This window comes from Bubalus bubalis, chromosome 19, assembly GCF_019923935.1.
Source record: "Bubalus bubalis isolate 160015118507 breed Murrah chromosome 19, NDDB_SH_1, whole genome shotgun sequence".
Taxonomy (NCBI): Eukaryota; Metazoa; Chordata; class Mammalia; order Artiodactyla; family Bovidae; genus Bubalus; species Bubalus bubalis.
The window spans coordinates 39,069,818-39,097,128 of NC_059175.1; the positions used below are offsets into that span (position 1 = coordinate 39,069,818).

A 27,311-nucleotide genomic window follows, 5' to 3' on the forward strand; every position below is an offset into this window, starting at 1 on the left:
TCTTGTAATACATGTTTTTTTTTTTTTTTTTTTTTATAAGAAGCCACACAGTTTCTATGATACTCTCAAGTCCTGCTAAGCATTAGTTACCATTGCTGAAAGGGCAGCATGTGGCAGCCCCTACAGCTTAGGGTGGGGGTGGGTGGGGGGTGTTCAGAACTACATAGACTCCCTTTTCCCCTTTCTGTCTTCATACTGCTGGCTCTTGTCCCCACCTGCAACAAAATCTGTTGGGTTCTGAGGAATTGGAAAATAGCATTTTCTCTTTTCCCGAGTTTGTATTCGTAGCATTTTTATACAACTGTCAGGTTGCGTGCTCCCCTGCAGCAGTTAGCAGCTCTACTGTGGGTTTTCCTGCTCCAGCAGTGGACAGCTCAACCTCTAATCAGAAATGCCCCAGGCAGCTGGCACGGGTGTTCCTGGCATCCATATCTCAGTCACTTCAGAAGCCTCAATAAAAGAGTAAATGTTTGAAGTAGGTTATCTTTTTGAAATGTATAGCTCATGGACTGGATGTAACTCCTAGTTAATAGTGTGGCTCTCATTGGTAAAACTAGAGGCATTCAGGATATGTGAACTAAATTATCTCAGAGTAGTTCCCCATCCCTTTACGGAAAGAATATAAGAATCTAGTGAGGCCTGTAGTCTGTACCCTTAGGACTGGTGCCTGAGGCTTGACTTTTACTTCCTGCCATTTGTCCAGGGATTTCTGTTGCTTGTTGCTGACTGGATTAGGACAGTCCCGTCTAGAATATTGTCAGGTTTGCCTTAAGTGGACCTTTAATGCAAAGTGATGGGTGAACTGCCAACACATGGAGGTAAGGCATCATTGAACTTCCAGAGCTGGTTGCAGAAACTGCTTGGTAATGAACATTTATTAAAATTTATATGTGGGAGAGTTTGAGCTGGGCTTGTTTGTTTTCCAATTCGGTTACAGGGACTGAAAGAAAGTAGCTAACCCTCATCTATCTCAGAAATTTCAGTGCCTGACAACCAAAGGAATGTCTAAGCTGTGTATGACCTTATGGACTAGGGTGGCTGGAAACCTCAGGTGTTTTGATTGGTTGTCCAGATCGCTGCTTCCCACTGAATGAGTTTAGAAAGGAGCTTAGTTCTCAGCTCCAGTTTTCCAAGAGTGAAACTTTATATTACGTTGTATTGTGCTGACCATTTCCAATGTGGTTTCTTAAAACTTGGGGATTTCACAAAATAGTAACATTTTTAAACTTTTGAACCAAGATAGATGGCAGCTTTCTATTTTGTCAGATAGGAGGATATTAAAACCATTTCATAAAACATTTTAAAATCAAAATCTCAGGGGACAGGTGGGAATTTTGTACTGTCAACAAAGAAAAACTGGAGATACTAAAAATAATTTCAGATGAGACAACCGGGTTACACAATAATGTTTTATTTTACAATGTAATACTTTATGCTATTGTTTTATTGATAGAGGTTTGTCGGTTTGGAAATGTTAAGACTTTGGGACCTCACAAAATAGTAAAATTTTTAAATTTTAGTGCCACCCAAAATGGAGTCCGAGTGGCCATTTCTAATACTTTGTTTTTATCACAGTCATTGTTGAAAAACTATTTTCAACTGCGTGTGTGAAAATAGAAGCCACTCTTCTGAGGCTGCTTTAGTCAACTCAGCATATTCTGGGCAAGAACATCAGTCCCATCTCCAAACAGGGCTAAAATCTGCAGTGAGTCACTGAGTGACTAGTTCGTAAGTACTTGCCGAGAAGGTCAGTGGAATATAGGTGCCTTCAGCCAGAGCTGTAAGCAGAAACCCTGCTCCTGGGTGCCAAGCTTAAAGCATTCTTGGAATCAGCTGAGGGAGAGCGGCAGCTACCAGGAGGAAGCCTAGCAGTCTGTGGCCAGACCACTGGATAAACCAGTATATATGTCCTGCCACAGCAGAACACTGCTCACTACTAACACTGTAGATACTGGCTGATTACTAGGTTTTACAGACGAAACAGAATGAAATGAGAAAATACCTTGAATGAAGAACCAAGATGTGGTTGTATAAGCACTGATGAGTGATAGAAATGTTCTTAGAAACACACGTGGATCCCAAAGACACAGGTGTTTGAGCTCCACTAAGTCAGCTCAGGTAACTGAGGAGCGATAACAAGGGAAAAATAAAAGCTATAGTACAAACTGAATCTGATTTCTCCTCTGTCCCTCAACACACAAAGGAATATGATTTGAGACTGCCAATTTCCTAAATACACACTGGTTCAAGGCCTTTTTTTTTTTTTTTTTTGAAAGGTGCTCAGTCGTGTCTGACTCTGCAGCCCCATGCACTGTAGCCCGCCAGGCTCCTCTGTCCATGGAATTCTCCAGGCCACAATACTGAAGTGGGTAGCCATTCCTTCTCCAGGGGATCTTCCCAACCCAGGGATTGAACCCAGGTCCCCGGCATTGCAGGCAGATTCTTTACCGTCTGAGCCACCAAGGAAGCCCATTCAGGGCCTTAGGATTTCTTTTTTAACAACCCTGGTGAGCATTCCATTCCCAAAACAAGTCTTTTTAATCCAGTCTGGTAGGGGCAGCATAGTGGGATGGAAAGAGTAGTCTCCTGTGATTCAGGTGACCATCTGCTTTATAGTCAGGAGACTGACCACAAACGAATCAACCCCTCTTGTCCTGTTTTATTCATTTACAAAAATCAAAAAGGCCTTATGGCTGTAACATGATATGACTTCAGTAAACCAGGTTAGGTCAGTGTTCCAGAAGGTCAAACATTTCCTCACAAAGGAATTTTAGGGACCCTAAACAGGTTATGGCTAAAGATATTTATAAGTACTGTATTAAAATGCTCACACATAAACTACTTAGGCACTGCAGAACTTTTTTTAAAAGTCAGAATGGGAAAGAATGAAATTAGAAATGGGGAAATGGAAGGTAATGGGAGTCCCAGTGACATAAGAAACTAACTTAAAGCATGTGTCTAAAAAAGATTCCTTCCTCTCAGGTAACAGGATCCCAGTTTCTAATGGCCATACGTATTTTACCTGTAATGCCATTGTTAAGTGGACCTTTTTTTTTTTTTTTTTTTTTCCAGAATCCTTGGTTCTGTTTTTGATCTGCCACTGCTATCAGTGTTGGTAAATATATTTTGTGGTCAAGAATGCTTGTTATCAACAGGTTGGCTTTATTGTTGACTATCCTGGATAGAGGTTTTCCCTTTACTGATAACAGAAGACCTAGAGGAAAGGAGAAAACCATTTGTGCATGTTTTCTTGGTTTTTGACATCTCTCCCTCCTTCTAGCACCAACCACTGCCTTGTTGAGCTAGAAGGCTGAACTCAGTCTTAAGGAACTATTTCACCAAGTGACCATCCCCCTAAAATGCTAACTCTGCTAAAGGGCCTCCAAAATGGTACTAGAGTTTTAGGTTTTCTCCCTAAAGAGCAGGGGACTTCCTTTGATTCAGACAGCAGGTGAGGGGTGTGTCTAAGATATGTGGATTGCATTTAATCACAGCTGAAAAAAAATTATCTAATTTAGGGCCATTTATATATTGTTCGTGCTTTTCAGGTGATTTCTCCTCATGAGCACAGAGATTTAGAGCCCAGAGGCACTGTAATTGTTAAAAAGAGGATCTGTCATCGTCATTCCCAGCCATTAAGATTTCCATATGCTGGTTTCCTGATACTGGAGAAGTTGGCCTGGAATTAGAAGTAATCTAGTCCAAGAGATTTTCTGATCCAGAAACCCGGTTTCTATTAAGTGTTCCTCGGTCACCTCCTATTTAGACCTCAAGCCTGCAACAAGTGTGGTTTTCACAGCCCCGTTTGCCTGAAAAAAATCTGTTCCACAGAAATATGAGATGCAAAATTTTATTAGCAACTTGAGGCTTTTTTATATGCAAGCCCCAGTAAAGGCTTATTCATTCTACTACTGGACCATGTAAAATACAGAAAGCTATCTGGCACTTTAATTTCCTGATCAGTAAACCAAGAGATAATATGATTCCAAATTTGAAAAAAAAAAAAAAGTAGGCACAAATTAAGTCAGTTGCCCAGGGGTCTCATAAAATCAGGGGTGGGCAGAGATCTGAGAGGGATCTCTGCTAGGGACTGCAACTAGATACCGGCCTTGGGCCTCGCTCTCTCACCACAAGGTGGCGGGAGTCCCCTTTCCTGAAATCAGGTCACTGAAACGCCTCTGGCTGATCCAGTGTATACATCATCTGTGCATTTAAGAAACCCTGTTAGACTGTCTTCTCTATGATACAGTGTTTCCAGGGGTAAGCTCTACCTCACTTCTGAGCTGTTAACCGGAAAAATGTTCTCCACACCAGCCTCACAGTGGCTTTTCAGATACTAGCCCCTGTCTCATTTTCCTTCACTGGCAATGGTATGGCTAGAAGGTGATAAAGTAAAGCCCAGGTTTCAGTAAGTACGAAAATAATTGCCATTTATTACCTAATAACCACTTTACCTACATTATCTCATTTTTGCAGCAACACTAAGAGATAGGTACTGTTCTCATCCCCATCTTATGATGAGAAAACCAGAATTAGCTAGAAAGTGGTGGTGCTGGGGTCTGAACAGTCCTGTCTCCACACCTAGAGCTCTTAACCACCATGAATCATAAAGAAAAATTAGTTCATCAAGATGTGTTGAAGTCATGTTTCTATGATCAGATAAAATAGTTCATTGGTGAGATAATCATCTTTCATAAATAATTTATTATGCCCTAAAGTGGGGCCCAAATTTGTTACCAAACTGCCAAAGTATTCATGTACCCTCAGTTCAAACATGTGCTATATTTACCTTTTGCTTTAAATAAAACTAGACCTAAGATATTATCTTTGTGGTTCTAAATAAGGTTTTATTTGCCAAAATTTAAATCCCTGACCAGTTTACAAAGAATTCAAGTAAATATAAATACAGTGGCATTTTAAAAATTAATTTCTTCCCAGCATGCCAGTGGGGGAAGTTTAGTGTGTAACAAGTTCTGGGAAGTACTTCAGGAAATAAACCTGTGTCACTTTGTGTAATTCAATTTGGTTTCTTCCTACACGGATTTCTGCCACAGAGCCTTTCTTCCTCCTCCGTCCCTTGGAATCAACATTGCTTACAATACCCTTTAGGAAATCCTGTCCCCTAGGGCAGCCATTAAGAACTTACCATTCCTTCCAAACGCTGCCCTCTGTCAGGCCTCTGTGATTTTGCATAGAGAGTGCCTTCTTCCCGGGATGTTTTCTCTTCTCCATCTGGATGAACTGTTACTCGCCCTTCAAGAAACAACTCGAATGTAACCCTCTCTGTGAAGTCTTCTCCAGACTTCTTAGATGGTCTCTCCTTGCTGCTGTTAGTGCACTCAGACTTCTACTACAGAACCTGTATTTCACATTGTCATTGTGTTCATGCTCGTCTCTTGCACTAGACAGTTGTCTCCACAGTAATGGCCATGTTTTTATCTTTATTTATTTACCACCTGCAGCTCTAACTGCACCTAGGATTTAGTAGATGCTCACCAGATACATTTGTTGAAGGAATGTTGAAGATGAGGAAAAGTGAGGCTCGGAATGTTTAGACTACTTAAAGTCACATAGCTATCTCATAGCAGAGTTGGGACTCACACACAACATGTCTGGACTCAAGGTACACTGCTCTTTACTCTGTGCATAAATTGCAAATCCGTCACAGAAGTTTAGCTCTTCCCCCACCCATGCCCCATTGCAGATGATGATAATACATCAAGCTCCACCGGACCTAGCCTTTTGCTCTGGAACTTCAAGCATCACTCTAGGAAATCACTACCAGAGTGGGCCCAGGTGGTGAAATATACTTGCTTTCCTTGCACTATTCACACTCTGCCTCCTGTCATTCCATTTTTGTGGGCATGGTAGAGTGGCCATTGATTAAGTTCCCCTGATGCACTACCAAAGACCAGGTACCCTGAGTTGGCTCTTTGTGACTTAGCAGCCTCTGTTCCCCTCCATGGAGACCCTGTATGTATGGGAGCTACATGCTCCTAAGTGTTCACTGCTCTTCCTGTCCCAGTGTTGCTAGCTATTCCCAGAATCCTAACTTGGAAAGGCCACTGCCCCTGGGCATCCAGATGTTAGAGCAGATTTTGCTCCCCACCCACTCATACACTAAGGTCTGGCAGAATATTTTCTCCTTTAATTTTGTAGAGGAGGCATTAGAATATATACTAATGATAGGGAAAGAATATAAATGCAGTAGCCTGGAAACAATCTAGCTTCTGGAGCATAACTTTCATCACGAAGGTCTTGCCCAAGACTAGTCTGGCTGACAGAAAATTTACTGAGCGTATCCACTGTTCTACTTACTGCAATTTTCTCTGGAAATAAACACCCCCAAATCCTCCTTTTTTATCCTACTTTTCTTTGGCTTTCTCTCCCTAGTCCCTCAGCCCAGAAAAGGCAATTGTTGTTGACAAAGATTTTTGACCAAGAAGACAGTAGATCACTAATAGGTTAATGGGCATTGAGGTACTCTCCTCCTTTCCCCTCCTATCAAGAGAAAAGGATCCTTCTGTTGTCTTCTACAGCTTAAGAGCCATTGAAAGTTATTCAAAAGCAATTTTTCAGCATGCAGCTCTCCTAAAGATGGCTAACAAGGACAAAGTTGAAGTTAATGATCCATGCCTTCATACTTCCAGTAAGTATGGGTGACCAGCTAGAGTTGCAAAAATAGCTAATATTTATTGGGCACTTACTATATATGAGATGCCATGCTACATTTTTTATGTGAATAATCTAATTTACTCTTTATTATCTTTCCTTATTATAGATGCTATTCTAATCCTCATTAGAGAAAACTGAGGCTTAGGATAACTTGCCTTATGGCACACAGAAAGTGGAGGAGCCTGGATTCAAACAGAGGTCTGTCTGACTCTCAAGCTCATGACCTTGCATTCGAACAATTAGAACTGTCTATAATTGGAAAAGGCCACCTGGAGAGATAATGAGTGAGTTCCTGATTTGTGTGTGTGTGTGTGTGTGTATGTATGAGTTGCTCAGTTGTGTTTGACTCTTTGCGAGCCCATGGACTGTAGCATGCCAGGCTCCTCTGTCTGTGAAATTTTCCAGGCAAGAATACTGGAGGTAGCCATTTCCTCCTCCAGGAGATCTTCCCGACACAGGGATCAAACCCCCATCTCCTGCATTGGCAGGTGGATTCCTTACCACTGAGCCACCAGCAAAGCCCTATCTAGCTAGATATATAGTTATATATATCAACCCACAGTTCCATCATAGGGTACTAGAGAGCTGATCTCCCCATATCTTTGACAGGACTGAGTTTATATGACCCGTACTTTTCACAAATATTCTTGCGTGTGTGCTCAGTTGTGTCCCACTCTTTATGACTCCATTGACTGTAGCCCACCAGGTTCCTCTGTCCATGGACTTTTCCAGGCAAGGATACTGGAGTGGGCAGCCATTCCATTCTCCAGGGGATCTTCCCAACCCAGGGATCAAATCCGTGTCTCCTGCATCCTCTGTGTTGGCAGGTGGATTCTCTATCATGGTGCCACCTGGGAAGCCCCTACCACACAATATAATAGGTGGTAAATATATTTCATTTGAATTTATAAATTCTGTATGAGATTGGAAATCCTGCTTTCTGTTTATTGGACAATTGCATCCCTCTTCTTTAAACTGCCCCTTCGTGTCTTTTGTGACATTGCCAAAGACCATACCCTTTTCTGAAACTTTCTCCTCCTGTGAGTTCCTTTCTGTTTTTTCCTGACTCTTCTAATTCTCTAAAGACTCTTTCTGAGTCTCCTTCCCAGTTCCTCCTTCTGAATGACCCCTGGATAATATAATAATTACAATAATTAACATTTCACAGAAGCTTACTTTGTGCCATACAGTAAATAAAACCTGTAAAACAGACTTCTCTTATTTGCATTTCTTTAGATGAAGAAAGGGAGATGCAGGATGTCTCTAAGTGGGGAGCTCACTCTTGAGCCCTCTCTATTTTGATTAAAAATTACCACATATGTTCTCTCCAAAGCAAGTGTAAATATTCTCCAAAGTTCCTAAGTTTTCTTGTTTGACATACACATAATCCATGGATTTCTTATCCGTTCCTTTAACTTCTAATATATCTCAAGTTTCTGGTCCACACAGCCTATTAGACACTGTCAAGTAGATGTACTATGGGCACCTCAAACTTAACACATTCAAAATGGAAATTATCTTCTTCAGACCCCCTAAACATCCTCCAAGATGACCTTGTCCTGCCAATATGTTTTCCTTAATAGCACAGCCATTCACCAAGTTGCTCAAGCTAGAAACTTCAAAGCCACCTTTGAATGGGCCCCTGACTCCATTATACTTCACATCTGATTGGCTCAAATTCCCAAGGTCTTGCGAATTTGAGACTCCAAACTACTCTCAATCCATCGTCTCCATGTTCCTTCTACTGTGGTTTTAGATAATTAAGGCTCTCAACATCTCTCCCTTGCACTGTTGCATCTGCCCCCTAACTGGTCTCCCTATTCTGCGGTCTCCCCAGGTCCCATCCATCCTTCCCAGGGCTGACAGTTAATGTTCTAAAGCCAGTAACTGATCATGGCACGTCCTGCTCAAAACTTTTTGATAGTTATCTTCTGCCTACAGAATAAATTCTAAACTCATCAGCATGGCACAGAAAACATTCCGTAATCAGACTCCAATTTATCTTCCCAAACATCTCCAGCATGTTCCTATTGTTCAAAGTCATGTCTGACTCTTTGCGACCTCACGGATGGCAGCATGCCAGGCTTCACTGTCCTTCACCAGCTCCCAGAGCCTGCTCAAACTCCTGTTCATTGAGTCAATGACGCCATCCAACCATCTCATCATCTGTCGCCCTCTTCTCTTGCCTCAATCTTTCCCAGCATCAGGGTCTTTTCCAATGAGTCTTACTCATATACCTCCAACTACAGGAACTCCAGGCCACTTGCTTTTCCTCAGAAATGTCAGGCCTCTCCATGGCACTATGCTGCTGGTCGTGCTACGTCAAATGCCCACTGCTGGCTTCCTACCCGTTGACATTTTACTTTTCTTTGAAGACCCAGCCCCCTACCCACAGCATACACACAGTCTCCACCCACATTTCCAGGCTCACAATTTATTACTTGTCCTCTGTTTACATTTTTCTTAAAGCTTTACTGCAGACTAACTTGTAATCTGGTCAAGTGTGTCTGTTTTCTTGGAAAAGGACTATATCTTAAAAATCTGAGTATTTCTAGAGCTTAGAGGGAGCTTGATAAATAAATGATTAAAACTGAAGCCCACTTGTGATTTAGGTAAAGTCAGACTAAACAATCTCAATGTTTACTTCTAAATCAGATTTTCTGCACCTTTTCTATACACTAAGATCTTACTTGAGGCCCGTGCAACTAACAAACATTTAACCTTGGAATTAACTCCTAATTCATGCAGCCAGTTCTGCTTTCACTTCTTTGCAGAGGCTGCAGAAGCCAGGAATTTGGGCTCCTGGCAATGAAAGCCCAGTGAATGTTGTCACTGGGTTTCCGGAGGAGGTGGGGTAGAAAGCACAAGAACACATCAGAAAACTAGCAGAGTTCCAGGACATCTGGGGCTGATTATTCCAGCAAGATGCTCAAGCGAAGAGAACAATTCCTGGACTAGGTTTTTTTCTTTTTTTTCCTCTTTTTCTTTGACATCTGGGCTTTGGCAACGACTCCTATGGCTTTGCTCAGCAGTTCTTGAGGGATGAGATATGGACTTGTTTCAGGGAAACAAACCTTTACTGACTCGACTTCTGCTACAGCAGAGTCCTTAAGATCCTTCCCCTTCCATGTGCCTTCCTGGTATGTCTAGGTTTCATTGAATTTACAGAGAGAGGAATTAGTCTCCAAGAACCAAAAGAAGTTCATACTACCTGGGATCTGAATTGGGTTATTCCAATGCCTCTTAATTTCTCCCGCTCCTATGATTCTTTTCAAATCATGGAGGACAAGGAACACTGAGACAGAAGGTGGAAAGCGACCTCAGGCTACTGAGGCAATGGATTCACTCCAGCTATTCTGAAGTTTCTCTTTTCAAATACAAGCTGAGTAGAATTTTTGCTTTCGGTTTTGAGGAACAAGCATTTCTTGTCTGAAACTACATGTTTTACTCTTTTAGTTTCATTATTACCTCTAAAGTACAAAGTGTACTTTAGTATGTTCAGATTCAAATTCTCAAACACAAATATATTTTAATACTGTCTAACAATTAATCACAATTACAATTTCAAATATTGTGACCCACTTCCCTAGAAGCAAAAGGCTGTATAGTACAGAATAATGGAGAGGAAAGGATGCTTGGCTAACATTTACTGAGAACATACTCTGTCAGGCACTAGCCTATGCATGTTATATACATTATTTTATTTAAAGCTCACAGTAACTCTATGTGATATACTATTATCTGCATTTTAGTGATGGAGAAAGCAAGGCTCAGAAGTTAAGTGATTTTCCCAAGGTTATGTATAGTAAGTGGCAGAGGCAGGTTAAGATGACAGGGCTGACTCTAGCAATACTCTTTACCCATCACTCTTGCATGCTAAGTCACTTCAGTCATGTCCAACTCTTTGCAATCCTATGGACTGTAGCCCGCCAGGCTCCTCTGTCCATGGGATTCTCCAGGCAAGAACCCTCCTCCAGGGGATCTTCCCAACCCAGTGATAAAACCTGAGTCTCTTATGTCTCCTTCACTGGCAGGTGGGTTCTTTACTACTAGTGCCACCTGGGAAGTAATAGGTGATATCTGATCTATTATCTCCAGCATCTCAGAAAGATAATTCTTATTATAATTTTATTCTTATGCCAACATTCACTCAGTCCTCAAGACCTGTCAGGCCCTGATCTAAGTGCTGTATTATATGTGATCTTATTAAGTCTCAGAAAAACCCACTTTTCAAGGAAGGCACTGTTATTTTACTGATGAATAAATAGAGGTTGAGAGAGGTTAAGTAACCTCACCCAGGTCAGAGAGCTGAGTGATGGAGCCTGATTTAAAATCCAGAGAGCCTGCCTTCAGAGAGTAGGCTACCTTGCATATGAAGGGCACGTTCTGGAGTGAGAGACCTACGTTCACATCCCAGCTCTTCCTCCTCCTGGGAAATTTAACTTGAACGTGATCTGTACTCAGTTCCACCATATGTAAAATGAGACTCTGGGGACATGCCTGCTGGCCTGGTGCCCCCATATGTATTCTCAAATTCCTCAAAGTCAGAATCCCTGTTACAGAGTGAAAGGCAGTACATTTTTGAAATACGACAGATCTGGGTTCAAATCTTACCACAGTACTGGCTAGATGATTTTAAACAAGATACTCAAACTTTCTGACTACCAGTTTCACCACCTGAACATGAAAGATAAAAACACCTACCAAATAGGGTTATTTATGAGTCAGAAATAGTATATGTATTTTATAACACCAGGGGATTGGTATAAGTTCTACATTACAGTTATTATTAATGTTCTTATGGTTTCTGAACATTTGAACTATTCAAAAAAGATCTTCACGACCCAGATAATCACGATGGTGTGATCACTCACCTAGAGCCAGACATCCTGGAGTGAAAAGTCAAGTGGGCCTTAGGAAGCATCACTGCGAACAAAGCTAGTGGAGGTGATGGAATTCCAGTTGAGCTATTTCAAATCCTAAAACATGATGCTGTGAAAGTGCTGCACTCAATATGCCAGCAAATTTGGAAAACTCAGCAGTGGCCACAGGACTGGAAAAGGTCAGTTTTCATTCCAATCCCATAGAAAGGCAATGCCAAAGAAGGCTCAAACTACTGCACAACTGCACTCATTTCACACTCTAGCAAAGTAATGCTCAAAATTCTCCAAGCAATGCTTCAACAGTATGTGAACTGAGAACTTCCAAATGTTCAAGCTGGTTTTAGGAAAGGCAGAGGAACCAGAGATCAAATTGCCAATATCCACTGGATCGTCAAAAAGCAAGAGAATTCCAGAAAAACATCTACTTCTGCTTTATTGACTATGCCAAAGCCTTTGACTGTGTGGATCACAATAAACTGTGGAAAATTCTTAAAGAGTTTGGAATACCTAGACCACCTGAGAAATGCCTTGAGAAATCTGTATGCAGGTCAGGAAGCAACAGTTAGACCTGGACATGGAACAACAGACTGGCTCCAAATCGGGAAAGAAGTACGTCAAGGCTGTATATTGTCACCTTGCTTATTTGACTTATATGCAGAGTACATCACGAGAAACACTGGGCTGGATGAAGCACAAGCTGGAATCAAGATTGCTGGGAGAAATATCAATAACTTCAGATATGCAGATAACACCACACTTACGGCAGAAAGTGAAGAAGAACTAAAGAGCTTCTTGATGAAAGTGAAAGAGGAGAGTGAAAAAGCTGGCTTAAAACTCAACATTCAGAAAACTAAGATCATGCCATCTGGTCCTATCATTCCATGGCAAATAGATGGGGAAACAATGAGTGACTTTATTTTGGGGGGCTCCAAAATCACTGCAGATGGTGACTGCAGCCATGAAATTAAAAGACACTTGCTCCTTGGAAGAAAAGTTATGACCAACCTAGACAGAATATTAAAAAGCAGAGACATTACTTTGCCAACAAAGGTCCATCTAGTCAAAGCTATGGTTTTTCCAGTAGTCATGTATGGATGTGAGAGTTGGACTATAAAGAAAGCTGAGCACCGAAGAATTGTTGCTTTTGAACTGTGGTGTTGAAGAAGACTCTTGAGAGTCCCTTGGACTGCAAAGAGATCCAACCAGTCCATCCTAAAGAAAATCAGTCCTGAATATTCATTGGAAAGACTGATGCTGAAACTGAAACTCCAATACTTTGGCCATGTGATGCAAAGAACTGACTCATTTGAAAAGACCCTGATGCTGGGAAAGATTGAAGGTGGGAGAAGGGGAAGACAGAGAATGAGATGGTTGAGTGGCTCCACTGGCTCAATGGACAAGAGTTTGAGTAAACTCCAGGAGCTGGTGATGGACAGGGAGGCCTGGCGTGCTGCAGTCCATGGATTCACAAAGAGTCAGACATGACTGAGCGACTGAACTGAACTGAACTGAACTGATGGTTACTAAGAGGACATACTTTCACATACACCAGTGGGCAGGGGGCAGAGTTCCCCATATCCCCTCCTACCATGGGCATCTCTGAGAGAGGCTAGAGAACGTGCTGTCCTGGGTAAGAGGAAACATGAGACAGTCTTCTGCTGGGCCTCTTTTAGGTGTGATTCTGACTGAGGCAGGTGGGGACAAGACGGACTGCATGAATTCACTGTGCCCAGCTTGTCCCCCGCCTGGCCAACCTGATGAGAAAGTACTAACTATGAATCACTTCCAATGAAATGCAATCAGAATCCTAACTTTCACCCCATAATGACACCCTTCTTTGTTAAAGGGCTCTAAGGGGAAAGCACATGGCCTTTAGAATCACACTTGCTTGGATCTAAACCTCCAGGACTTACATGAATTTAAGCATGTTCCTTTACAGAATATCAGACTCCTTCTGGCAAATGAGAGCTATTGCGTAGGGTGTTTGTCAGGCTTAGGTTCTTTATGGATAGGACCTAGCTCAGTTTCAGGGATTTAACACACACTCAACAAAAGACAACAGTTCAGGATCAACATCATTCTGAAATAAACAGCAATGATATGCCAAGTATAAATAAAGGGGCAGGTCGGCACAAAACACTGTCTTTGGCTGAAATTTTAAACAGTTTTTAAAATGAATCTGAAGAGGTTCATAAATTATTACTTTTGGAGACAACTATTAATATTTCCTGCCCCCCATGAAACTTGCCTTATGTTTAGGGACTTAGATTTTATATATTCAGCAAGAAAAGTAAGTTTAATGTATTCACTTACTTTGTCATAAACCTAATTTGTATCTATCACTCTGTTAGCTGAGACAGTCTAGTGGGATTTGGTTATAACATTCAGCATTGAAGGAGATATAAATACTAAATATTATTTCAGCAGATCCCTATAGCTTTGGGTTCGAAAAACTACTAGAAATTGGCTAGGTACCTCCAGGTTAGAATTTGACCTCATCCAAAGTACAGGTTGGCATTTTGCCTAACAAGAATAATAGAGGTGAATCACCCCAAATAAATGAATCTCGGAGAGGCCATGCTATCCGTATATCCACACTGAAGACTTGGTTGATGATCAGGACCAGAACTCACCTCTGCATTAGGGTCAGGAGGTTTTTGGTGTCTCTGCTTTTACTGTGCTCATCTCCATATATGAGTATTTGAATCATCAGACACTGCAGGCAAGTTGAGAAACATGATAGGTTAAAGAGAAGCAGATAGCAAGCACCTTAACTATAAATCAAACTCAGGAGAGCACAAGTGGAACTGAGATGTCACAGGTTTACATTTCAAAAGGCTGAACTTCTGTTTCCTCCTGGTTCCCTATTAAGCAGGAAGGAGTCTGAACTGAAGGCTCTGACCCCTCTGAGCGTCTCCCTTCTGCTTTGCTGAAGCTTCCACTACCATCCTGGCTATGGATATGAATATGGATATGGATAATCCATATCCATGTGGTTATGGATAATCTAAGTAACAGGCCTGAAAACTGACAGCACGCCTATCTAAAACCTAGAGTGGTCTCCACCAGAATTACAGCCGTAGCTTCCATCAGGATTTTCCAAATAGCTGTAACCAAATGGATGGATATAAACAAAATCAGTGTATGAGTCCCAAATTTGCATTGCATTCTTATGCTACATAACTTTACCCTTAAGCAGTTTTCCATTGTAAACTTAACTGCTGATCTCTCTTGATCCAATCAAGATGGAATTGCAGGCACCAGATTTACCCTCCCAAATGAAACAATCAAAAAAGAAAAAGTAGACAAAATATATTTGAAACGATCTTCAAGACAGTGAACATTGGGCAACAAAAGGCGGTGTTCCTGAGAGAGGAAAAACAAGTGAAGTAAACCCTACGACTTCCCCAGATTACTACTGTGAGAGCCTCTCCAAGCTTTGATGCAGGGAAGTGGAGCTCAGCTAGCGCCCTGAATTGAGGATATGGAGCTCAGACTCTCAGAAGATTCTTAGGGCAGAGTAACAGAGGAGAGACAGCTGCACAGAAAAAGAATATCTGTATCTGCAGAATATCCCCTTCAAATATAGCTGACCCACAGTCTGGGAACCTGCAGGTACAGTGGGGCTGACTGTACTACACCATTTTTTTTTTTTTTTTTTTTTTGGTACTACACCATTTTATACTAGAGACTGAGCATCTGCAAACTTTGGTGTTGGTGAAGAGGGCGGGTGGGGAGTCCTAGAACCAATCCCCCACAGACACAGAGGGACAACTATATTCAGGAGAGTACTGATTAACATAGACATGTAAAAACTGCCCAAGGCTTGAGAAAAGAATCATCTGCAGGTCCCAGAGGGAACAGGGCAGTGTTTACATACAGCCAGGTACAACGCCTGTTCCCACCAGCCAAACTGGAAAGCCACGTTGTCGTGGAGCACTGGGTGGGCTACTCAGAGGTACTGAGGCTTTTGCTTCAGTAATGGGGGATAAATAGACCTTGACTAAATGAGCCCTTGTCCCATCTAACAAATCTTAAAAGCAAGATCTAAAAGGACCAAACTCTAGTGTAACAAAATTTCACAACAAAGTAATTTGACTGAATTCCAGAACAAAGTTCAAGAATACTTACAGGAACACAAAAATATCCAATACTCAGCAATGTAAAATACACAATGTCTGGCATCCAAACAAAGATTCAGGTTGAATCCCTATTGCAAATGGAGGGCAGAGCCTTCATTGCTAGGTAAGATCTAGCTGGGGCTCTCCTTTCATTGATTTTGTGTGGAATATGGTAAGCAAACCCTTACAATGTGGTCTTTTATGATTCAGAAAAATTATCTTCAATGATTTCTTTAATTACTGTTTCTATTTCAAGTACTGATATTACAGTCTCTCTTCAGAAATACATTAGAATTCTTTGGCTAAAGAGGATTAAAAATACAGATTCTGGACACCAGTCTTAGAATATCTGATTTAATAGTCTGGGGTGGGACTCAGGAATCTGTTTTCTGTTTCAATTTTATTTTGTTGTACAAATTTGTTTTGTTCTGTTGCAATCCTAGATTTGGGGAATATTGCTCAACAACACTCAGCATGTTAAGATTCTCTTCAATATTTTCAATCCGGATTGAATTGTTTCAAATTTCTTGTTTTCCTGAAATTCCTTAATTCACCCTTAAAAATTTAAATTCATCTCATCTTTTGTCCTCAAACTGTGATCCATTCATTTTAAAGTTTTCTCTTCTTACAGGTTTATGATCCCATGACAGAGCTGCCAGCCATGTGTTTATCCTTCCCTGAAGAAGTTGTTGTGACCTTGTATTTTCACAGGGTTTTTGTTTTCTCTTAACCTTCAAAATGAAGCCCCCTTTCTTCTGTTACTTACTATTTTAATACCTATTTTCTGATTACATTTAGTTAACCTGAAAGGAGATAAAATGTATCCAGTCCTGACATTTGGCAATATATATGTGTGGACTGCTTTTGACTCTGCCCTAGAGAAAGGAAAGGCTACCCACTCCAGTATTCTGGCCTGGAGAATTTCATGGACTGTATACTCCATGGGGTCACAAAGAGTCGGACATGACTGAGTGACTTTCACTTTCACTTTTAGTTGATTTATACTAACTTTTCCTCTGACATTGAACAAAGCTGGGTTTTAAGTAGAGACATCACTACCAATCTTACCAAGTCTTAAGCTTGGTCTGTTAGTAAGCTGACTGGTTGAACAACTGTTAGTCACACCTCTTGCCACATCCTACTACTAGGGAATAAACTTCTAGGATACTAGGAATCAGTACTTGAGTAAGGATGGCTGTACAAAGTGTTCCTTGTTCTAACACAACCTCGAGTCCTTCCTCAAGATTCTGCTGCTGACATACCAAGATTTCAGGATTAGAGTGTTACTCTTTTAAGACTCTGGTCCAGGCATGGACACAATAAAAGTTTCTGTAGTCATATTCTTCCTCAGCACATCTAACAATGTGGAGAATATTCAAAAGAGAACACTTTACTTTAAAAAAAAAGAAAAAGAGAAGGAAGGAAGGCGAGAAAAAAGGAAGCGAAGGGAAAACACACACACACCCCTCCCCTCACATTGTGCTTACAGGCTTGGGAGCAAATGTAACAAAACCAGCCAGTATTTACCTTCCTTAGCAGTTGAACCGCCTTTCTGAGCTCTCCTTTGGCAAAGCAGATCTTGCCCATGTTATAAAATGTTTCAGCCGCTTTTTCACTACAGTCACCATAGCTGATGACCTGAGATCTCAATGAAGCCTTTAGCAGTCTATAGGCCTCCTAGGGGATTAAAAAAATACATACATACTTTTAATTCGCCTGGCAATTCTGAAGGAGCATGCTGGTTGTATTCTTCTCTACAGGAGACATCCTACCCCACAATGGCACAACCCACCAGGATCAGTCAGTCGGGTGTTATATGTCATCTAGGTAATGTTTCCATGAAGAGTTGAGGTTCCAAGCTTATAATTAATTATAGTAGTTAATTCACATGGACAATGTTATTTCATCTCTATGACTACCCTACAACAGAGAAATGTTATTACACTCTTTTCTAGATGAAGGAATGGAAACTAATAAAGGCAAAGGATCTTGCTTGAGCTCACACAGCCTACAGTTAGCAGTGTCAAGATTCAAACCAGCCAGTCTGAATTCCATAGCCCTTGCTCTTTTTTTTTTTTAAGATTTTTTTTTTAATGGGGACAGTTTTAGAGTCTTTATTGAATTTGTTACAATATTGTTTCTGTTTTATGTTTTGGTTTTTTGGCCACAAGGCATGTGGGATCTTTGCTCCCTGATGAGGGATCGATCTGGCACCCCCTGCAATAGAATGAGAAGTCTTAACCACTGGACCACCAGGAAGTCCCAAGCCCTTGCTCCTTTTTTTTTTTTTTTTTAATGACTTTTAAAGAAAGTTTTCAAACCTTCAGAAAACCTGAAAGAATAGTAGAATAAATACACAAAATATTTTCACCCAGATTCACCAACTGGCAATTATTTTGCAACGTTTGCTTTATTGCAGTCTCTTTAAAAAATTATGTGTGTGTGTATATGTGTGTAATAGACAACATTTTATATAGTCAATACATATATAAATATATACACATATATATTTTTGTTGAAAATAAATTGTACTCAATATACTAAGATAAAATAGTGTCAACAATTCCATTTTAAAAGGAGCTTTTTCTCCTGTTCTCAAGCCTGAGATACTCTCAGCCTGGAAGATGGCAGTTCTGGCTAGTGGATATTGTTTATTTTTTATCAGTGGCAGATTAAACCTCTATTTGAAAAAAAAAATTTATTTTTCAAGGGAACATAATTCCTAAATCTTCTGAGTTTCTGTGATGGTCCTCTAGAACAGGCTGAGGGTCTCATCTCAGGCTTGAAGGGTGGAAGAAAAAGCTCCTTTTAAAATGGAATTATCCCTGATGGTCTAGTAGCTAGGATTCCTGGTTTTCATCCAGGCTACCCATGTTCAATTCCTGGGCAGGGAACTAAGGTCTCTCTTCAGGACTGCTCACTGCTGTCTCCCTAAGATCAGTTTCTTTGGGGCTTCGGTTTCAGGTGGCACTAGTGGTAAAGAACCCACCTGCCAATGCAGGAGAGGTAGGAGACTTGGGTTTGATCCCTGTGTCAGGAAGATCCCCTGGAGGAAGGCATGGCAACCCACTCCAGTATTCTTGCCTGGAGAATCCCATGGACAGAGAAGCCTGGTGGGCTACATACAGTCCATAGGGTTGCAAAGAGTCAGACACTGAAGTTGAACTGAAGTGACTTAGCACATACGCACATCCCACGGGAAGTGTGTTATGAAATTCAGCAAAGTAATTCAAGTTATTGAGCACCTACTATGTACCAGTTACCATTTCAGGCATTGAGGACACAACAGTGAACAAAACAAAAACCCTTGCCCTTGTCGAGCTAATTTCCTAGTAGTAAAGGTGATCTGTCCACAGTCCTGCCTGTGGTTTAGATTCAGAGCCACCTGGCTGGCACGCAAACGCTTTTGTATCTCTCTCTAGGAGATTTGTACATGTAGTTAGAAGCAGAGAGCTGTTAGGCATTGATATCGGTGTCTTATCACAAAGTCATGATGTTCATTGTATCAGAACGTAACAAGAATAAGCTATGAGACTCTGACCAAGTGCCTTCACACCATGGAAACTAAATTAAAATATTAGATACATCTGTGGCTTTGCTAGCTCATGTTAATCTTCCGAATCAACAGAAAATCCCAAGGCCGTTGTAAAAATAATAAAAAACATTGCAAATCATCACCATGTTTTTTGCCTCTACGGGTGGCAATTAATAGAACTAAAGAAAATGTCATCATTTATAAAAATGTTCAAATGTGAAATAAAAGAAGCTTTTTCTTCATTCCTTGAAAAAAAAAAACACAAAAAACCTTTCCTATTATGTGCCTAACACCCTATTCTTAAACTGGTTGTCACATGGCCAACAAGATCATGTCAGATCCATACTGTTTCTTCACATGCCTGATGAAGAATAAAGAGTTGACTTGGTCAGATCAAAGTCACGTTCTATCTCATGACAAATAGAGGTCTTCACTGCCTTCATGCTAAACTCAGTACATTAAGTTCAGGTCCAAAGTTTTTGAGTAAGAGTTTAGACTCATCGGACTTCTAAGTAAAAAGGTCAGCGATCAAAAGCTTCTTTTGATGGCTATAACTCTTTTTTAATGTGAAAAAAAAAAGTTTGGTCAATAAGGAGCTGAAGACCAGAAACTGAGAAGGAAATAATATATCAAGAGTAAAAAAAAAAAAACAAAAACTTAGCTATATCTAAAGATGAAAGCCCATTTGACTTAAAATATGAAATTTACAGGACTAGAGATTATATGTGTCCTGGATTTGAAGGGGCTCATATTTCAAGATATAGGAAAAATACTTAAAAAAAAAAAACAAACCTAATATTGCAACATGCACCAGCCTTATTTTTTTCCTGGCTAATAGTGCAAGCTGCAACAGCCCTATTTTTATTCCTGGGATTACCTGAGCCTCCTCTGAGCATCTGTTTCTGAATGTTGTTGCTCAGTCACTCTGTCATGTCTGACTGTTTGAGACCCCATGAACTGCAGCATGCCAGGCTTCCCTATCCTTCACCATCTCCTGGAGTTTGCTCAAACTCACTTCTATTAAGTCGGTGATGCCATGCAACCATTTTGTCCTCTGTTACCTCCTCCGCCTACTGCCTTCAAGCTTTCCAGCATCAAGGTCTTTTCTAATGTCAGTTCTTCACATCAGGTAGCCAAAGTAATGGAGCTTCAGCTTCAGCATCAGTCCTTTCAGTGAATATTCAGGACTGATTTCCTTTAGGACTGACTGGTTTGATCTCCTTGTAGTCCAAAGGACTCTCAAGAGTGTTCGTCAATACCACAGTTCAAAAGCATTAACTCTTCAGCACTCAGCTTTCCTTATGGTCCAACTCTCACATCCATACATGACCACTGGAAAAACCATAGCTTTGACCTGATGGACCTTTGTTGGCAAAGTAATGTCTCTGCTTTTTAATAAGCTGTCTAGGTTGGTCATAGCTTTTCTTCCAAGGAGCAAGTGTCTTTTAAATTCATGGCTGCAGTCACCATCTGCAGTGATTTTGGAGCCCAAGAAAATAAAGTCTGTCACTGTTTCCATTGTTTGCCCATCTATTTGCCATGAAATGATGGGATGGGGTGCCATAATCTTAGTTTTGTGAATGTTGAGTTTTAAGCCAGCTTTTTCACTCTCCCTTTTCACTTTCATCAAGAGGCTCTTTAGTTCCTCTTCGCTTTCTTCCATAAGGGTGGTGTCAACTGCATATCTGAGGTTATTGATGTTTCTCCTGGCAATCTTGATTCCAGCTTGTGCTTCATCCAGCCTAGCATTTCACATGATGTACTCTGTATATAAGTTAAATAAGAAGGGTGACAATATACAGCTTTGACATACTCCTTTCCCAATTGGGAACTAGTCTGTTGTTCCATGTCCAGTTCTAATGGCTGCTTCTTGGCTAGCATACAATTTTATCAGGAGGCAGGTAAGGTGGTCTGATATTCTCATCTCTTGAAGAATTTCTACCGTTTGTTGTGTATCGAAGGCTTTAGCGTAGTCAGTGAAGCAGAAGTAGATGTTTTTTTGGAATTCTCTTCCTTTTTCTATGATCCAACAGATGTTGGCAATTTGATCTCTGGGTCCTCTGCCTTTTCTAAATCCAGCTTGAACATCTGGAAGTTCTCAGTTCATGTAATGTTGAAGCATCGCTTTGAGAATTTTGAGCATTACTTTGTTAGAGTGTGGGCTTCCCTAGTGCCTCAGATGGTAAAGCATCTGCCTGCAAAGGGGAAGACCTGGGTTCAATCCCTGGGTCGGGAAGATCCCCTGGAGAAGGAAATGGCAACCCACTCCAGTACTCTTGCCTGGAAAATTCCATGGACTGAGGAGCCTGGTAAGCTACAGTCCATGGGGTCGCAAAGAGTTGGACATGACTGAGTGACTTCACTTCACTTTCACTTTGTTAGCATGTGCTGCTGCTGCTGATGCTAAGTCACTTCAGTCGTGTCCAACCCTGTGCGACCCCATAGATGGTAGCCCACCAGGCTCCCCCATCCCTGGGATTCTCCAGGCAAGAACACTGGAGTGGGTTGCCATTGTTAGCATGTGAAATGAGTGCAATTGTGCAGTAGTTTGAACATTCTTTGGCATTGCCTTTCTTTGAGATTGGAATGAAAACTGACCTTTTCCAGTCCTGTGGCCACTGCTAAGTTTTCCAAATTTGCTGGCATATTGGGTGCCAACAGCATCATCTTTTAGGATTTCAAATAGTTCAGCTGGAATTCCATTACCTCCACTAGCTTTGTTGTGATGCTTCCTAAGGCCCACTTGATTTCACACTCCAGGAAATCTGGCTCTAGGTGAGTGATCACACCATCATGCTTATCTGGGTCATTAAGATCTTTTTTGTATAGTTCTTCTGTGTATTCTTGCCACCTCTTCTTAATATCTTCTGCTGTGTTAGGTCCATACCATTTCTGTTCTTTATCGTGCCCATCTTTGCAACAAAGGTCCGTCTAGTCAAGGCTATGGTTTTTCCTGTGGTCATGTATGGATGTGAGAGTTGGACTGAGAAGAAGGCTGAGCACCGAAGAATTGATGCTTTTGAACTGTGGTGTTGGAGAAGACTCTTGAGAGTCCCTTGGACTGCAAGGAGATCCAACCAGTCCATTCTGAAGGAGATCAGCTCTGGGATTTCTTTGGAAGGAATGATGCTGAAGCTGAAACTCCAGTACTTTGGCCACCTCATGTGAAGAGTTGACTCATTGGAAAAGACTCTGATGCTGGGAGGGATTGGGGGCAAGAGGTGAAGGGGACGACAGAGGATGAGATGGCTGGATGGCATCACTGACTCGATGGACGTGAGTCTGAGTGAACTCCGGGAGTTGATGTTGGACAGGGAGGCATGGTGTGCTGCGATTCATGGGGTCGCAAAGAGTCGGACACGACTGAGCGACTGATCTGATCTGATCTGATTGCATGAAATATTCCCTTGGTATCTCTAATTTTCTTGAAGAGATCTCTAGTCTTTCCCATTCTATTGTTTTCCTCTATTTCTTTGCACTGTTCACTTAGGAAGGCTTTCTTATCTCTCCTTTCTATTCTTTGGAACTCTGCATTCAGATGGGTATATCTTTCCTTTTCTCCTTTGCCTTTCACTTCTCTTCTTTTCTCAGCAACCTTTAAGGCCTCCTCAGACAGCCATTTTGCCTTTTTGCATTTCTTTTTCTTGGGGATGGTTTTGATCACCACCAAACATCCGTACAATGTTATGAACTTCCATCCATAGTTCTTCAGACACTGTGTCTATCAGATCTAATCCCCTGAATCTATTTGTCACTTCCACTGTATAATCATAAGGGATTTGATTTAGGTCATACCTGAATGGCCTAGTCGTTTTCCCTAGAAGAAGTGAAAGTCACTCAGTCGTGTCTGACTTTTGCAACCCCATGGACTAAACAGTCCATGGAATTCTCCAGGCCATAATACTAGAGTAGGTTGCCATGCTCTTCTCCAGGGGATTTTCCCAACCCAGGGATTGAATGCAGGTCTCCAGATTGCAGGTGGATTCTTTACTAGCTGAGCCACCAGAGAAGCCCAGTGGTTTTCCCTACTTTTTTCAATTTAAGTCTGAATTTTGCAATAAGGAGTCATGATCTGAGCCACAGTCAGCTCCCAGTCTTGTTTTTGCTGACTGTATAGAGCTTCTCCATCTTTGGCTGCAAAGAATATTATCAATCTGATTTTGGTATTGACCATCTGTGATGTCCATGTAGAGAGTCATCTCTTGTATTGTTGGAAGAGGGTGTTTGCTATGACCAGTGTGTTCTCTTGGCAAAACTCTGTTAGCCTTTGCCCTGCTTTGTTTGTACTCCAAGGCCAAATTTGCCTATTACTCCAGGTATTTCTTGACTTCCTACTTTTGCATTCTAGTCCCCTATGATGAAAAGGACATCTTTTTTTGGTGTTAGTTCTAGAAGGTCTCGTAGGTCTCCATCAGTTCAGTTCAGTTCAGTCATGTCCGACTCTTTGCAACCCCACGGACCACAGCATGCCAAGCCTCCCTGTCCATCACCAACTCCCAGAGTTTACCCAAACTCATGTCTATCAAGTCAGTGATGCCATCCAACCATCTCATCCTCTGTCACTCCCTTCTCCTCCCTCCCTCAATCTTTCCCAGCATCAGGGTGTTTTCAAATGAGTCAGCTCTTCACATCAGGTGGCCAAAATATTGGAGTTTCAGTTTCAACATCAATCCTTCCAATGAACACTCAGGACTGATCTCCTTTAGGATGAACTGGTTGGACCTCCTTGCAGTCCAAGGGAGTCTCAAGAGTCTTCTCCAACACCACCATTCAAAAGCATCAATTCTTCGGTGCTCAGCTCAGTAGGTCTTCATATAGAACCATTCAACTTCAGCTTCTTCAGCATTAGTGGTTGGGGCATAGACTTGGATTACTGTGATATTGAATGGTTTGCCTTGGAAACAGAGATCATTCTGTCATTTTTGAGATTGCACCAAGTACTGCCTTTCGGACTCTTGTTGACTATGAAGGCTACTCCATTTCTTCCAAATGGATTCTTGCCCACAGTAGTAGATATAATGGTCATCTGAATTAAATTCATCTGTTCTGGTCCATTTTAGTTCACTGAGTCCTAAAATGTCAATGTTCACTCTTGCCATCTCCTGTTTGACCACTTCCAATTTACCTTGATTCATGGATCTAACATTCCAGGTTCCTATGCAATATTGTTCTTTACAGCATCAGACTTTCTGAATTATGAAATGAAAAAGGTTGCCTCAATCTAACAAACAATCTAGGAATTACATTTGTGAGTTGATAATATTTACCTGCTTTTCCCCATTTTGAACAAGCCATTTGCAAAATTCTTCAACAGTTGTCAGTGTTTCATAATCCTCTGGGCCCAGTGTTGTTTGATATGCAGTGATGCTTTTCATAAAATACAGCCCAACAGCATCTGCATAAAAGGGAAACAATTATTTAAGGCAATATGCTAACCTTTACAAGTGTCTAATTTCAACTTTGGCTCAATCAGACATTTTCATGCTTAAATCCCATAGCTGTCCTCTTTCCAGGAATCATAAAAGCTTCAAACAGTCTGAGATATAGTTTGATGGCATCAGATGAAGTTCTAATTTTATTTTTTTGATGAAATGCATGGATTTTCTGTAGGAAAAGAAAGCTTAGGTCTGAACAGTCTTATTCTAAGACCTAAAATAACCACAAGTTAAACTCTCCTGTGCAATGGAAGACTATATTTTTAGTTAAAGTCTTACAGAGATTGCTGTTTATTGGGGTTCCTGTTGGGTGTATGTGTGTGGAGAGAGTGAGTTTTCATTTTAAAAGAATTTTAAATTTACAGTTGTTTAAAAATTTACTTCCAATGATGTCTTTTATTCCAAACATAATAGATATTTTTGTAATCAATCTAGAAAATGCAGAGAAGCAAAAAGCAAATGAAAATTATCTCCATACACATCACTTGGGAACAGGCACTAACATTTTTTAGCCACTGTATTAAGGTGTAAGCTTTATAACTCACATTGGCCCATTGTAATTATACAGTCTGTAACAGTTATGTAACCATGATAAATGATGTGATCACACAATATGTAGTCTTTTCAAGCTGATTCTTTCATGTAGCATGCTGTTTTGAGGTTCATCCATGTTGTTGCATGAATTAGTACTTCACTTCTTTTTCTAAATGAGTATTTTTCTATCATATGGATATATGACATTTGTTTACACATTCACAAGCTGACGAATATTTGTATATGTGAATATAGTCTACTGTATTTCCCCCCATACTTATCAGTTCCAATTCCATTCCTTTCTGTGGATGACTTACCATCTGCTGTCATTTTCTTTCAGCCTGAGGGTTTCCTTTAGTGTTTCTTTTAGGACAAGGCTGCTACCAATAAATCCTGATATGGTTTATCCAGAAATCCCTTTATCTCATCTTTATTTCTGAAGGATAGTTTTGTGGGGTTACAATTCTTGGCTGAATTTTACTGCAGTATTTTCCACTGCCTTCTAGCCTTAATTTATCTGATGAAAAATCAACCATTAATCATATTACTGTTCTCCTGTAAATAGTTGTTTTTCCATTGCTGCTTTTGAGACTTTCTCTTTGTCATTCAACAATTTGACTACATGTGCAACTGTGATTTTATTTGTGCTTACCTTACTTAGCATTGAGACTTTCAGATCTGTCGATAACATTTTTATCCAATTTGGGAACTTCGGGGCCATGATTTCTTTAGATGATTTTCTGCCTTATTCTTTCTCCTCTCCTTATGGAGCTCCCATTACGTGAGTGTGTGTACTCCTGCTGTTGTCGCACAGATATCTGATGCTCTTGTTTCTCTTCAGTACCTCCTATTGCTATTCTTTTGATTGGATCATCTCTAGTGACCTGCTTTTGAGCTACCTCTATCTTTTCTGCTATCTCAAAGCTGATGTTGAGACCATTAACACATTTTTTATTAAGTTACTATATCTTAAAACTCCAGAATTTCCATTTTAGCTAATTTTTTAAAGCAGTTTATATTTCTCTATAAAAATATAAAGATTTCATATTTACTAAATAATTTTCATAATATTTTCTTTTAATTCTTTGAACTGTTTCCTTTAATTCTTTCAACATATTTATGATAGCTGCTTTGAAGTCTTTGCTAAATCCAACATCTAGCCCACTTAAGAGTCAATTTCTATTGACTGCTCTTTTTCTGAGTCATGGGCTTCTGCCTCTCTGTATTCTTCTCTTTTTGTTGTTGTTGTTGATAACTCTACACTTTAGATAATCATAGGAGTAATCATAGATTCTGATACATCTTTGTGGGGTTCTGTTTATTGGGTAAACTATACAACCTGTCTCCCAATGGTGTTGGGAGGCTAATGTCTTTGCTCTGGTGTTATCTGTGTGTGCTTGGTTTTTATTTTTGATTAATAAACCTTTTAGAGCAGTTTTATATTCACAGAAAAATTAAGTGGAAGATAGAGATTTCCAGCATAATTTTGTCCCCAAGTAAGGACTTATGATGGTTAATTTTATGTGCCAACTTGACTGGGCTAAGGGATCCCAGATAAGCTAGTAAATAATAATTTCTGGTGTGTCTGTGAAGGTATTTCTGGAAGACACTAGCATCTAAATCAGTATACTGAGTAAAGAGCTACCCTTATTAACATGGGCTTCCCTGGTAGCTCAGCTGGTAAAGTATCCACCTGCAATGCAGGAGACTCCAGTTTGACTCCTGGGTCAGGAAGATCCCCTGGAGAAGGGAATGGCTACCCATTCCAGTATTCTTGCCTGGAGAATTCCATCAACTATACAGTCCATGGGGTCACAAAGAGTTGGACATGACTGAGCAACTTTCACTTATCAACATAGACAAGAATTATCAAATCTATTGTTCAGTTTAGTTCAGTCACTCAGTCGTGTCCGACTCCTTGCGACCCCATGAACCGCAGTACACCAGGCCTCCCTGTCCATCACCAACTCCTAGAGTCCACCCAAACCCATGTCCATTGTTTCGGTGATGCCATCCAACCATCTCATCCTCTGTTGTCCCCTTCTCCTCCTGCCCTCAATCTTTCCCAGCATCCGGGTCTTTTCAAATGAGTCAGCTGTCTGCATCAGGTGGCCAAAGGATTGGAGTT

At 40.8% G+C, this 27,311-nt stretch overlaps 1 protein-coding gene across 3 annotated transcripts in view; it reads right to left on the reverse strand.

The window, feature by feature from the left end:
* Window positions 1-2,374: 2,374 nt before the first annotated feature.
* TTC23L (tetratricopeptide repeat domain 23 like) overlaps window positions 2,375-27,311 on the reverse strand; it is a 66,820-nt gene continuing 41,883 nt past the window's right edge. For all 3 annotated transcript variants that reach the window (XM_006071893.4, XM_006071895.4, XM_025270639.3), the window contains exons 9-13: window positions 24,482-24,609; window positions 17,207-17,356; window positions 14,192-14,274; window positions 5,147-5,253; window positions 2,375-3,214 (exon numbers count right to left, since the gene is read on the reverse strand). In XM_006071893.4, the coding sequence (XP_006071955.2) occupies window positions 5,172-5,253; window positions 14,192-14,274; window positions 17,207-17,356; window positions 24,482-24,609 (443 nt within the window). In that variant the 3' untranslated portion in view covers window positions 2,375-3,214; window positions 5,147-5,171. The remainder of the gene's footprint in view (window positions 3,215-5,146; window positions 5,254-14,191; window positions 14,275-17,206; window positions 17,357-24,481; window positions 24,610-27,311) is intronic.